Source organism: Centropristis striata, chromosome 17 (assembly GCF_030273125.1).
Source record: "Centropristis striata isolate RG_2023a ecotype Rhode Island chromosome 17, C.striata_1.0, whole genome shotgun sequence".
NCBI lineage: Eukaryota > Metazoa > Chordata > Actinopteri > Perciformes > Serranidae > Centropristis > Centropristis striata.
The window spans coordinates 15,320,661-15,333,648 of record NC_081533.1 but is presented as its reverse complement, the minus strand read 5'-3'; the positions used below and the strand labels follow the sequence as shown (position 1 = coordinate 15,333,648).

The 12,988-nt window shown below is 37.9% G+C and overlaps 1 protein-coding gene across 4 annotated transcripts in view; it reads left to right on the top strand.

Annotated features, from left to right (window-relative positions):
- LOC131989129 (solute carrier family 12 member 6-like) overlaps positions 1-12,988 on the top strand; it is a 57,259-nt gene that overhangs the window by 22,530 nt on the left and 21,741 nt on the right. For all 4 annotated transcript variants that reach the window (XM_059354323.1, XM_059354321.1, XM_059354322.1 and 1 more), the window contains exons 4-10: positions 536-664; positions 4,484-4,630; positions 4,723-4,777; positions 8,852-8,982; positions 9,167-9,408; positions 9,490-9,617; positions 11,587-11,772. In XM_059354323.1, the coding sequence (XP_059210306.1) occupies positions 536-664; positions 4,484-4,630; positions 4,723-4,777; positions 8,852-8,982; positions 9,167-9,408; positions 9,490-9,617; positions 11,587-11,772 (1,018 nt within the window). The remainder of the gene's footprint in view (positions 1-535; positions 665-4,483; positions 4,631-4,722; positions 4,778-8,851; positions 8,983-9,166; positions 9,409-9,489; positions 9,618-11,586; positions 11,773-12,988) is intronic.

Below are 12,988 nucleotides of genomic sequence, written 5' to 3'. Positions count from 1 at the left end.
TTCCTCCCTTTCTTTTTCTTCTTCTTCTTCTTCTCCTTCCTCCCTTTCTTCTTCTTGTTCTTCTTCTTCTCATTCTTCTTCTTCTTCTTCTCCCTCTTGTCCTTTTTCTCCTTCTTCCTCTTCTTCTTCTTCTTCTTCTTCTTCTCCTTCTTCCTCCCTTTCTTCTTCTTCTTCTCCCTCTTGTCCTTTTTCTCCTCCCTCTACTTCTTCTTCTTCTTCTTCTCCTTCTTCCTCCCTTTCTTCTTCTCCCTCTTGTCCTTTTTCTCCTCTTCCTCCCTTTCTTCTTCTTCTCCTTCTTTCTCCCTTTCTTCTTCTTCTTCTTCTTCTCCTTCTTCCTCCCTTTCTTCTTCTTCTTCTTCTTCTTCTCATTCTTCTTCTTCTTCTCCCTCTTGTCCTTTTTCTCCTTCTTCCTCTTCTTCTTCTTCTTCTGTATCCTCTGACTATCTCATCCATCCTCTCTGATCTGCTTTCCTTCCCTAACCTCTATCCTTTATGTCTCTCCTCCCTATGTCCCTTTTTTTTCTCCACACCTCAGGAGGAGATGGACACTCGGCCGAAGGTGTCGTCTCTGCTCAGTCGCCTGGCCAACTACACCAACCTGACGCAGGGGGCCAAGGAGCACGAGGAGGCCGAGAACATCGGAGAGAAGAAGAAAACCAGCAAGGTATAGCAAAGTTTGTTTTTAGGCTTTTTTTGTGCAGTGAAAAACAAATCAAAGCACAGTAAAGTATATGTCAAACTACCCTATTTCCTCAATTTAAAGCCGGGCCCCTATTCATGACCGGTCTCTTTTATAAGCCGGGTGTCTTACCGGTGTTGTGTCAAAGTCTGTTCCCCTGTCGATATGTGTCCCCCTGACCTTAACCTGCACCAACCTGACCCCTGACCCCAACCAGTCCTCCTTTAAGTTGTTAACATGAGCCCAAGTTTACCTGAACCCCAAACAGTTCTCTCTACAAGGCCTAACCTTAAACTTAAATCCTAACTCCAACCGTGGAGGTGATGCTACGGAGAACACCATTCAGGAAACATCATTTGACGGGTAACAGATTTCTGTATTTTGAAGTTTCCCCACACGAAACTTAGTACTGTAGGTAAATATGGTTGTTTCTAGTGATTCTCTGTAAAGTCGAGCCGTTTACGCACGTTCTTCTGGGCTTTTTAGTAGTTTAGACATTTTAAATCCTGCTTCAAATGAACATTCAGCGTGCTGTTCATTGCTTGTTAACATCAAAGTACTTCCAATATGGCCGACATCCAGGTAACTGGCTACAATGCGTTGTGTAAAACACACAAAAAGTGCCGGTCAGAGCTGCTCTGATTTTCTTTTTTTAATAAAAAGCATCCTTCAAATAGTAGCCTGCCCCTATTATTAGCCGGGTCCCAAACTGATTTTTTATTAATAGAAGCCCCGGCTACTATTTGAGGAAATACGGTAAGTAAAATCCAGGCTATTATACAAATGTCTTCACTGATCCAGCTCCCAGGAATTTATTGATAAATCTATCTGTCCTGACACCATTTTTTAGGCTTTTTTTTGTGCAGATAAATACATTTCTGGAAAATATACTTGAAGCAAAGGTGCCACCTGAACGAAACTAAAACAAGCAGTTATAGACCCCTTATCAAAACACGCCCCTCCAGCGTCACACATTTGGAAGTCTTTTCCTGACTGAAGCATTCATTGGAAATAAGAAAATCTGACAATAACTTTGTTTTAAGGTTTCTGGCTGTGAAAAATTGTGTACGCACGTCTGTTGCAGAATGAATCAAAAGAAGGCTTAAATACACAAGAGATGTAAAGGTGAATAAAACATACTAATAAGAGTCTTAATTTTTATACATATACTTTATATTATTATTTTACACATTTACATATACGTTTGTTTAATATTTGCCTATCCCTGAGTGGCAAGTTTTTATAATATTGAGACAACATTTCAACTGTAAAATAAAGAAAGTCAGTAGCTCCTTTCATAGTGTGGTCCCACAAATGTCCCGCTATATTGCCGGAAAGATCTGTGCTGGTTTTTCGCCTTAGGGCGTTCATAGTGATCCCACTAAGGCAAAGTGATATTCTCAAGGTTTCCTTCTCACACTCTTGTCACAGTGTAGGAAAACACACTGCTGTTTCCAGATGAGGAAACAATTTATTTAGCTCATTTTCTGTAACCGTTGTAGCATGAAAGCAAAACTAGCAAACTAGCAAGCCTGCGACTAAATTAGTAACACTTCCATGCTTATTGTAATTGATTTCTTTTCACATACAACATACAACCCTGATTTAAAAAAAAAAAAAAAAAAAAAAAAGTTGGGACCCTGTAAAAAAACAACAGCAATGCAATGATTTGCAATTTTTTTTTTTTTTTGTAAATACAGTCATGGAAAAAATGATTAGACCACCCTTGTTTTTTTCAATTTCTTGTTCATTTTAATGCCTGGTACAACTAAAGGTAGTTTGTTTGGATAAATATAATAACAAAAATATCTCATAAGAGCTCATGGTTTTCTTGATGAATTTCTTTGTCCAAACAAATGTACCTTTAGTTGTACCAGGCATTAAAATGAACAAGAAACAGAAAATAACAATGGTCTAATAATTTTTTCCATGACTGTATATACACTGATTCTGAATTTGATGCATTCTGTTTATATTGACGTTTTACACAGCGTCCCAGCTTCCTTGGAGTTGGGGTTGTATAAAAGAGGTTTAATTAAGTAGTCATAATATCGAGATGTTTCTAAACACACTTCAACGCAACGTGGAATTGTACTGTTACTGTAATTGGTGGTAATTACAGTTTTGAAAAACAAAATGTACAGCCAATCATATAACTCGGAGCACGTCTGGTAACTACAACTGCACCCATATATAGTACATGATCTGAAATGTACTTTGTCTCACTGTACAATGTTCTTCCACTGCAGTGATTATAACCGAGGTGGTGATTAGTGGTACAATCCATCATCTATCCTTTAACGTCTCTTCTTTGAGTAACTCTGACAGTAAACATGTCTTCTGTGGTTGCCCTCCTGACACGGCGTCTAAAAAGGAAAGTTCAGTCGGATGTGACCCTGATCTGCTCTGCTCTACTACTGATAAGGAGCCGGCTGGCCCAGATAACACAGTCTGTTGTCTTGGTTCAGACTCTTTTACTATTTCCTCCCTGTTCTGATTGCAGGACACATTTAGCAACAGACTGCTGGGAAACTGAAACCAAAACATTTTGAAATCTCTCCCACAGTGTGTTCACTATGCAGGGTTCATACGGGTGCTTGAAATCCTTGAAAATGCTTGAATTATAATGTTGAATTTCAAGGTTTTGGATTTTTTGGATTTTGGATTAAGTTCTTGTAAATGCTTGAAATTCTTACTGCATTTCTCTTGCAATCTGACTATAGATAACTGCATTTTCAATGGAAAAAAATATATGAATTGTTTTTAATCTCCATGGTTACTTCTATGGTTTCTCCCTTACGTCATTTCTTGTTTTCATGTTTTGGATTACAGTCACGAGACTAGCGCCACCCGTTGTTAGGGAGACTTATTGCATCTCGCGTAAGCGAAGAATGTACAGGCTGCTGCGTAGTCAGCAGTCGTCGTGGCGATGTGTTTCAATGCTTTTTTTCACCCGACTGTGTCCGACGAGAGGCGTCAGAATCGTCGGACTAGACCCTCAGACCCTCATAATGGAGTGTATTTAGTTATCTTGAAGTAATTCATAAAAGTTGAAGAAGTTGAGCCAAATGTAATGGATAAAAGGTCGACATTTTAACTTTTCATATTTTTTTTTTTTGACTTGACTATTTTTATTGAGCGCTGATAGTACAGGACATGTACAAAAATACAACATTCACAAAAGAAAACTTTGGACCAATGCTCACATCAATTTTTGTTTTTTGTATGAATTACAAAAAAAAACAACAACAAAAAAAAACATGAAGGACACTGTATGCATTGCAATAACAATAATAATACTTATAGTAAGGAAAAACAATACCAAAAAAAAAACAAACAAAAAAAAACCTAGGCTCACCATTGCTGATGTCGTATACTACACACTACAGTTCGCATGGATGAATGTCACCAGTGTAAATGCAAATGCTAGAGGGCTGCTAAGTGGCTTTAAGTGGGCACAACCTTAAGTTTTCCCAAGTATGTCAGCACTGGATCCCAAACAGAAAAGAATTTATCCCTAGATCCCCTGAGAGTGTATTTTATTTTCTCTAACTGTATGAACTGCATTAAGTCATTAAAGCACAGAGACACACGAGGTGGATTTTTAGATTTCCAGTGTAATAAAATTCTTCTGCCTGCAAGGAGTGTTGTAATTTTCAATTATTTATATAAGTAAAAGATAAATAATTGATCGGTCAAAGGTGATGTCGATGAAAGAGTGTGAAGAAAGGCTGGAAACCACAACAGAAACTACGATGTTTCACCTTTCGATGCTGAATAATCAGTTGACCGTCTTCCCTCCAGTCTCCACAGATGGGGACCTTCATGGGAGTCTACCTGCCTTGCCTCCAGAACATCTTCGGCGTCATCCTCTTCCTGCGGTTGACCTGGGTGGTGGGCAGCGCCGGGGTGCTGCAGGGGCTCTGCATCGTCTTCATATGCTGCTGCTGCGTGAGTATTTAAAAAGAAAAAAAAATCCACAGCTGTATTCGCACACAGGGAAAATGAAGATGCACAAAAAAAATCTTATTGTCTCTCTGCAGACGTTGTTGACCGCAATATCGATGAGTGCAATCGCCACGAACGGAGTCGTACCAGGTATTCCCACACCTTCCTTTCTCTACACGTGGATTTAATGGCACTGGGTTGCCGTGGTAACCTCTTAATCTCACTCTCACACAGTTATTTTTATGCCGACTATTTTGAGTTTACTATACAGTCATGGAAAAATTAATTAAATCACCCTTGTTTCCTTCATGCCTGGTACAACTAAAGCTACATTTGTTTGGACAAATGTAATGATAACAACAAAAATTGGAAAAAAAAGTTTAATTCAGGAGCTGATATCTAGACATTTTTGATGGTTTTTGTGGTAATAACCAAAATCTTTATCAAGAAAACCATGGAAAATGTCTAGATATCAGCTCTGACATTAAACTCTATGAGCTATTTTTGTTGTTATTATTACATTTGTCCAAAGAAATGTACCTTTAGTTGTACCAGGCATGAAAATGAACAAGAAATTGAAGAAAACAATGGTCTAATAATTTTTTTTCCATGACTGTAGATGTTTGTTTTCCCCCGTTCCCTCATCTTCCAGCTACAGCGCCACTGATAAAGTTTTTCTAATTGGTGTCATTTCTGTTTGTCCCGTCTCTCCCTCTGTCTGCCTCTTCCCTGTCTGTCTGTCTGTCTGTACACACATTAAAAACCCAGGATATTTACCCGCCATTGACTTTACCTCTCACTGGAACGCCCAAATGTCAAAGTAGTGTGATATTTCCACTAGCATGTGACATTTCGATAATTGAACGTAGCAAGAAACCCCCTCGGTAACATAGAGAATTAATCTCTCGGTCTTGTTTGGCATCAGACATTTCATTCCATGCTTCTTCTTTTTTTTTTCCTCACCTGAACAGCTTCTCATGCTTTCTCACCATCTTAGTCTCAGATGGTAGCTAATAGTGTGTAGCTCACTGCGCTCCATTTGAAGGAGTAATCAAAAGTGTTTGGCTTCCCGAATCCAGCTCAGCAGTAAAAATACTTCCAACGACATCACCTTTTTTTTTTTTCAGTGGCATGACTCGAGTTTGCAGCAGTACCTCCTTTTGCTTATTTTTTTTATTTTTAGAAAGAAACAGAAGCCATTTGGTTCATTTTCACCAAAAAAGAACCTGTAATTTGTAACGTACAAGCTTGTTATCAACACTGATAAGACAACGGTGGAAGATTTGTGTCAAAGTGAAAAACCAAAGTGATATTTCAGTTTCAAACCAATAGAAGGATATATATTTTCTTGTTAAATATGCAGCGAAATCTGTCACACCAGTGTTATTACAAGTTCAGTAACCGGTGGAAAAATGTCATCGGGACATCCCTCGAGTACGGATTGGGCAATTTTATTGCAAAATGTGTTCTTTTTTTTAAACGCACAATAAGTTAATCGTGGTGAATTTTTATGGGCTGAAATATGTGCCACCATAAACTAAATTTGAATTATTTATATTTGAATTTGAATTGCTTAACTTGAATAGTTGCATCAAAAAAACTGAATTTGAATCACATAGTTTGAATTTGTATTGTTCAATTTGAATCATTGCATTGGAAAACTGAATCTCAATTGTACCTTTCTATCTGTCACTATCTAATGAAGCATAAAAATGCCCCAAAAAATAATCTTTAAAAAATAAATGTAATTTATTAGTTTGGATTAGTTTGCAATTATTCAATTCAATGATACAGATAAAAATCTTTGTAGCTGTATCAAGAAAAGTTCCCTAGTTTTTAGTCTGACTTTGCTGGTTTCAAGAAATATAATGCCTATGCATATTATTATGTCAAGATGATGGCTCTAGCATTTACTTATTATTAATTCAAGAATATTTTTCAACATATTGAGAAAATAGGTCACGTGTATTTCATTAGAATCAAGAAAAAAGCACTTGTTATTAGTTAGAATACACTAATTATAAGGTATTGTTCATTATTGGTTATTGGTTCATTGAGATTAGATATTTTTACTTGTTTTGAATAGTTTTGACAAGACAAATTCTCTTGTTCCATTGGCAGATAATTTTGCTATTTTTAAGCAAAATAAACCTAATTTTTGTACTTTTTTTCCCTTGTTTTTAAGAGCTGACTTTTTGCACTGTGTGTAGCATCCGTGCCTTAATTAATTAACTCCTTAGTGGCAGTTGGGATGTGGGAGCATTCATTCATTCACATTCATTAGCACACTTTTTCGTTAACATTCCCTTTATTTTGTTTTCGACCGATGAACAGGTTATATGCAAGTGCTTTTTTTGTTTAAAGGGTTGCATTTTGGAAACCAAACACTGAATTCTGTGCTGACAGTCATTCATGAATTTTATAGTTACTTGTATGATTCCCTCATGTGCTCTGTTTTAATAACTGGTTCAAAGTGTATCAGCAAACTTACGCTTACTGTTGTTTTCTTTTGCTCACTTGGAGCACCACGTGTCTTTGGAAATGCCACGTGCACTGAAAAAAATGTGACATTTACTTAAAAAAAGCTAGGCCAGTTTTTCCACACAGAAAGTGTCTAAGTAATATTTATTTAATAGAACCACTTATTTTTAATGAAAATACACAAGTAAATTGCAGATTCACTGATGTCCCTCAGTTACATTTTACTTTGATATATCAACTAATTAAGCCAATGAACTGGTTTAGTGAATATAACTTGGAACGAATGATTCAATTTACATACAAAACTGAGGACACATAATAACAAACAATCACTAAGTAATGCACTACATGAAAAACTGCTATTTTAAAGTAAAAGCTCTGAATTCGTATTTCTTTGTAGAATTTATATAGATGATTGAAATAATAATTACAGGGCCAAAAAAATCTTTTTTTTCAGTGTGCAGCAGGAAGTTGGAATATAATTCAGGCTGGGTTTAATTTCAAATGTTTCTAATTTAGTGCCAATACAAAACAGGATTTCAGCACATAAAAAAAACAATAAAAAATGCCAATTCAGTCGGATTATGATGCTTCTTTTTTCATGCATTTCTTTGAGAAATATAAACACATTATTCTACTTTTGTTTCACATTACAGAAGAAACCAAAGTTCTAAAGTTCTGTGAAATACAATATATTATGCTTTAATAACCTTGCCTAAATATGATGGTAGTGTGAATCAGAAGGAAGCTATGAATCTTATTTAATTCCAGTGTCAGATTGGTCAGTTTTCAATACTTAGTTGTTTCAAATATCTTTATTGCGAAGCTTTATTCACAGAAATATCTGAGCAGGTTGTGTTTGCTTTTTTTTCTAAATAAACAAAAAATATCAAAGCATACATCAAGATAAATAAGGTATCAGAAATTCAAAACAGGACATAATCATCTGGCTGAGAAAGTAAAAAATTCAGTTAGGCCGAAAATAATTAAATAATAGCAGAATTAAGCAAAAATTAGAATGTTAAAAAAATATAAATAAATGAATAAAATGTATAAATAGCATACCATCAGCTATAGTAATTTAGAAAAAAATATTATTAAAAATATTAATAAATCATTGACCAAAAAACAACAACTTAGTTGTACGGACTCTTTTTGGTAAAAAAAAAAAAAAAAAGTATCAGATTCTGACTACCAGCCCTTAAGACTATCTATATTTGACTTGAGGTGCAGGAGTTTGAGTGAGGCAGAAAACAACAGTAGTAAAGAGTCGTTTGTAGATACGTTTGACCAAAGATCTGCTCTGTCTTCTTCCTCCAATGTGTCATGTAGAACATTATGCTTATTTCTTCAAGCATAGGATGACTTCTCTCATCAACTGTCCTCTTTTCTCTCTCTTCACCTCCTAACATCATAATGTTACTAACATCCATCCCTCTCTCTCTCTCTCTCTCTCCCCCTTTCTCCCCTCTGCCTGCCCCCCCCTCTCTCTCTTTATGTCCCATCTCTCTCTTCCTCTCTCTCTCTCTCTCTCTCTCTCTCTCTCCCCCTCTCTCCCTCTTTCTCCCTCTCTTCCTCCCTCCCTTCTACCCTCTTGCTTTTCTTCTCTGTCTCCATTTTCACTTCTTTCAACCCTGATGTACAACCTGCCCCTCTCTCGCTCTCTCTCTCTCTCTCCCTCTCTCTCTCTCTCGCTCTCGCTCTCTCTCTCCCTCTCTCCCCACGTCTCTCCTGCCCCTCCAGCGGGAGGTGCCTACTTCATGATCAGTCGTTCTCTGGGTCCAGAGTTCGGGGGGGCGGTGGGCCTGTGTTTCTACTTGGGCACCACCTTCGCTGGAGCCATGTACATCCTGGGAGCCATCGAGATCCTCCTGGTGGGTCGTCTTCATCGTCAGCACTCGTCATATTCACCTGTTATTTAAATGTCTTTTCTATATCTTAAAATTAGCTCACTTTAGCAAAACAAGGCAGAAAATATCAGATTTTCTTCTGTCTAATGCAAAAATCAAGAAACAATCTTTCCTCTTGTTCCTCCTCCTCCTCTTCCTCTTCCTCCAGATGTACATAGCACCCAAGGCGGCCATTTTTGAGTCAAAGAACCCTGAAGGCGAAGGGGCGGCCATGTTGAACAACATGCGTGTGTACGGCTCCATCTGTCTCCTCCTGATGTCCCTGCTGGTCTTCGTGGGCGTGAAGTACGTCAACAAACTGGCCTCCATCTTCCTGGCCTGCGTCATCGTCTCCATCGTCTCCATCTACATCGGAGCCCTGGTCTCCGCCTTCAAACCGCCAAATTTCCCGTAAGTTTCCATTTGGAACACAACGCCGACCGATCGTTAAACTCTCACTGTCTCACCTGACCCATTGGCTTCCGTCTGCAGCGTGTGCATGCTGGGAAACCGAACCATCAGCGGCCATGCCATCGACGACAACCGATGTTCAAAAACCATCCAGCTGCACATCAAAGAGCCGGCAGAAAGAGTTGACTACAACTCCACCATTTTTAACGGTGGGTGCCGATTAGATTGATATTTGTTTCTTACAAAAAGACACAAAAACAGTTTTGTCCCTGCAGCCATTACACTGAGGAACAAGTCATAGCTATGCTTTGCACAGGTGTTTATTTATTGTTGCTTTTATGTATGTATTTACTATTTCTATATATATATTTTAACCTTTTATCTATGTTTTTACAACCTAAACAAGTTTTATTAGGGCCACGGGGCAATCGCACCGAGTTGTACTGTGGATTTTTTCTTCCTCCTCTTCCGGACGCAATTTTGTCCTGCTACTAGTCCTACAACTTGAAGAGTTGCAGGACAAATTATATATCAAAACGTGCGGTTTGATAGGGATCGGTGTGCTATTACTTTTCTCTCTGTTGCTCAAAACTTTGCAACGAAAAAAAATGAGCGAAAAAGAACAATGATTGGAGATTTTTAAAAGTCTACTTCTCCGACATAATTTCACCTAGAGACTCCATTTAAACTTTAAACAGTAGACACAAGTCTTGTGTATCGGTGTATTAATCCACATTTTGACAGGTAATATAGTTTTTTATCAATCCCTGTTCAATGACTATGATCATTTTTGGAGAAATTCAGAGATTATAATTGGTGTGTATTGCACGGAATGTTCGTGTCACAGTGTGTGACATCATCGCCAGAGTGTAGGGGGAGAGAAAAAACTGTTAAAAAATACATTTGAGGGGCGTCCCGGTGGCTCACACTGGTAGAGCGCTTACCACTAATGCTGAGTCCTTGCTGCGGCGGAGCCGGGTTTGAATCCAACCTGAGCACCCTTTGCCGCATGTCTTCCCCTCTATCACCCCCTTTCACTCTATCACTTTCAATAAAGCATAAAAATGCCAAAAAAATAATCTTTAAAAATAAATAAATACATTTGAAAACTGCGCTCCAGGGCCGCAAATTCCACTCTACAGAAATAATTTATGCATAGAAATGTAGGAAAATTAGTCTTCTCACTCACAATCCTCTGGTAAAGCTGTCAGAGTTATAGTTTGGACGTAGGACACACAGATGCGCCACCAACACGCACCAACAGCCTCATTGGCTCCCATATTAAAAACGCAGGAAGATTTCTGAAAAAGGGAGATGGAACAGTTTTTTTAGATCGCGCTAACAAAGCTATTTTTTCATTTTTCTTAAAAAAACAACAACATATGTAGACATTCAGGAAGAACTCAGGACGCTCAAAGTGAAGTCAGATCAATGATAGGTATTATGGTTTTGCCAAAAATGCTTTCTGTTCGAGGCCAGAAATTCCAGTCTGTCCACCTCTGGCTGCTGTCCCTCTTCCAGAACATTCTACAGTTGGTGGAAGTTAATTCTGTTGATTGCTTTGATCTGATTGCCTTAGATCTTTGATGTGATTACAGTTACACACACACACACACACACACACACACACACACACATTTTGAGGTTGAAGGGCATAGGTTGCTGTATAAATAAATACTTGAAAAGGAATGCTTCTTGTAGGTGTGATCCTTGTATATTATAGAGTATTATAACATTACTAGTATTAATTGTTTGAAATCTCTGAAGAATCTCATCATAGTGTACACACACCGGCAGTAGCCCCCGTGGCCCTTTCAGAATTTCCCCAGAGGAAATTTTCTAGTTTTATTTTCCGTTTTATTTTGTTTTTATTTTTATTTCTTCTTTTTTGTGCTATTCGTATTTTAGTTCACATCAATATCTAAGTATAGTCTGGACCTGTAAGAACTTTTAATTTTTAATTTAATTTTTATTTAATTTGCCATTTCTTAACTCCCACTGTCTTAAGTTGAATGATGTGTGATATTTGCCTCTTTTGTGTGTGTATGAGGACTCTATACTGCAAACAAAATCTACCTCTGGGTACAAATAAAGTAACTTGAACTTTCTTTTTGTCATCAAGAATCAGGGAAGCAGCAGGTGTATCTTAGTGACACATTTTATTTTACTTACCAATAGAAAACAGCACCATGGGCCCGACCTTTGACTCTAGCCTCGCCCCCCCAGTGACGGAGAAGACCACGTATATTTGGAAGCAGTTTTGCCAGGGCCCTGAACTCAACGCCTCCTGTGACGAATACTTCCTCTCCAACAACTTTTCCGATATCGAAGGGATCCCCGGTCTGGCCAGCGGGATCATTTCAGGTAGAGCGTGCACTTATGTGAAACATTTCAATGTGTATATCCACATTTAAAGGGATAGTTCAGTTGTTTTTTTTATTGTTTTATGGTTGTATGATGTTCTTATCTATAGTCAGTGTTTAGTAGATGGTGGCCAGTACGCTCCCAATTTGGAGAAGCGGGCAGTAGTACTGTCACAGAAGCTTAGCAATGTACTGCAGTAGACAGGGGGCAGCAGCAAAATTTATTTTTTATTGAAACAATTCAATTTCATTTTTAAGTGTACACTATATTTAGAATATTTTCACCAGACTCCATTAATAAAAGCAGTAATTTTACCTTACAGAACAACATGGGAATTGCTGGTCAATCGCCGATTCGATCATTTAAAATACAATTTAGAGCCCGACCGATATGGGAGACCAATGCTGACACTGATTTTAAAGGGTGAAATTCAGCGATAACCGATATGGTGGCTCATATAGTAATTTTTTTGAGCTGGAATGAAAATAGAGCTTTTTTAATGTGTATTGTGCACCAATTTTTCAGTACTCTGCCATTAAACCCAGAGAGCTACTTTGTCAAACATAACAAACATTTTTACAATATATTACCTTGTCAGCCAATTCTATAAATGATAACTGAGAAAATAGAAGATTAAATGATTAAATAGAAATAAAATAATTAGCTAAATAAACTTAATTACTGTGTAGTTTCAGTCAATTGCTGACTATTAAAAATAATAATAATAGGTAACACCATTTCTAAATCAAGCCAAGCAACACCTTTTTGTATTATATATTGTATAAAAAAACTTTTCTTACTGGCACATATCAGACGGTATGAACACTGATACCGATAAGCCAGTATCGGCTGATAATGTCTGTCAGGATCTAGTATTTCTGTGTTTTTTTGTTGTTCCTAACTAACCCTTTTAAAACACAAGTCACACAAAAACACAAGCTAACCGATCAAGGCAGCAGTAAACCAGCAACTCCTGTAGCCTGGGTATACCCATACTGCCTTGCGCGCTCGAATTTAATTTCGAACCTCCATCCAGAGCGGGGAGGGACGGCAAGACGATGACGCGTACTACTCGGCACTTGGAAGCTTGTAGTTTTCTTACTGATCCAACATGGCTGCTGCAGACGCGAAACTCTCTTTAGCTGTAGACGGCGTTTTAAATGGTTTAGAGCGAAAGTTGAAAGGCGAAAGGTCTCTCGGCGGCTCCGCTGTCCCC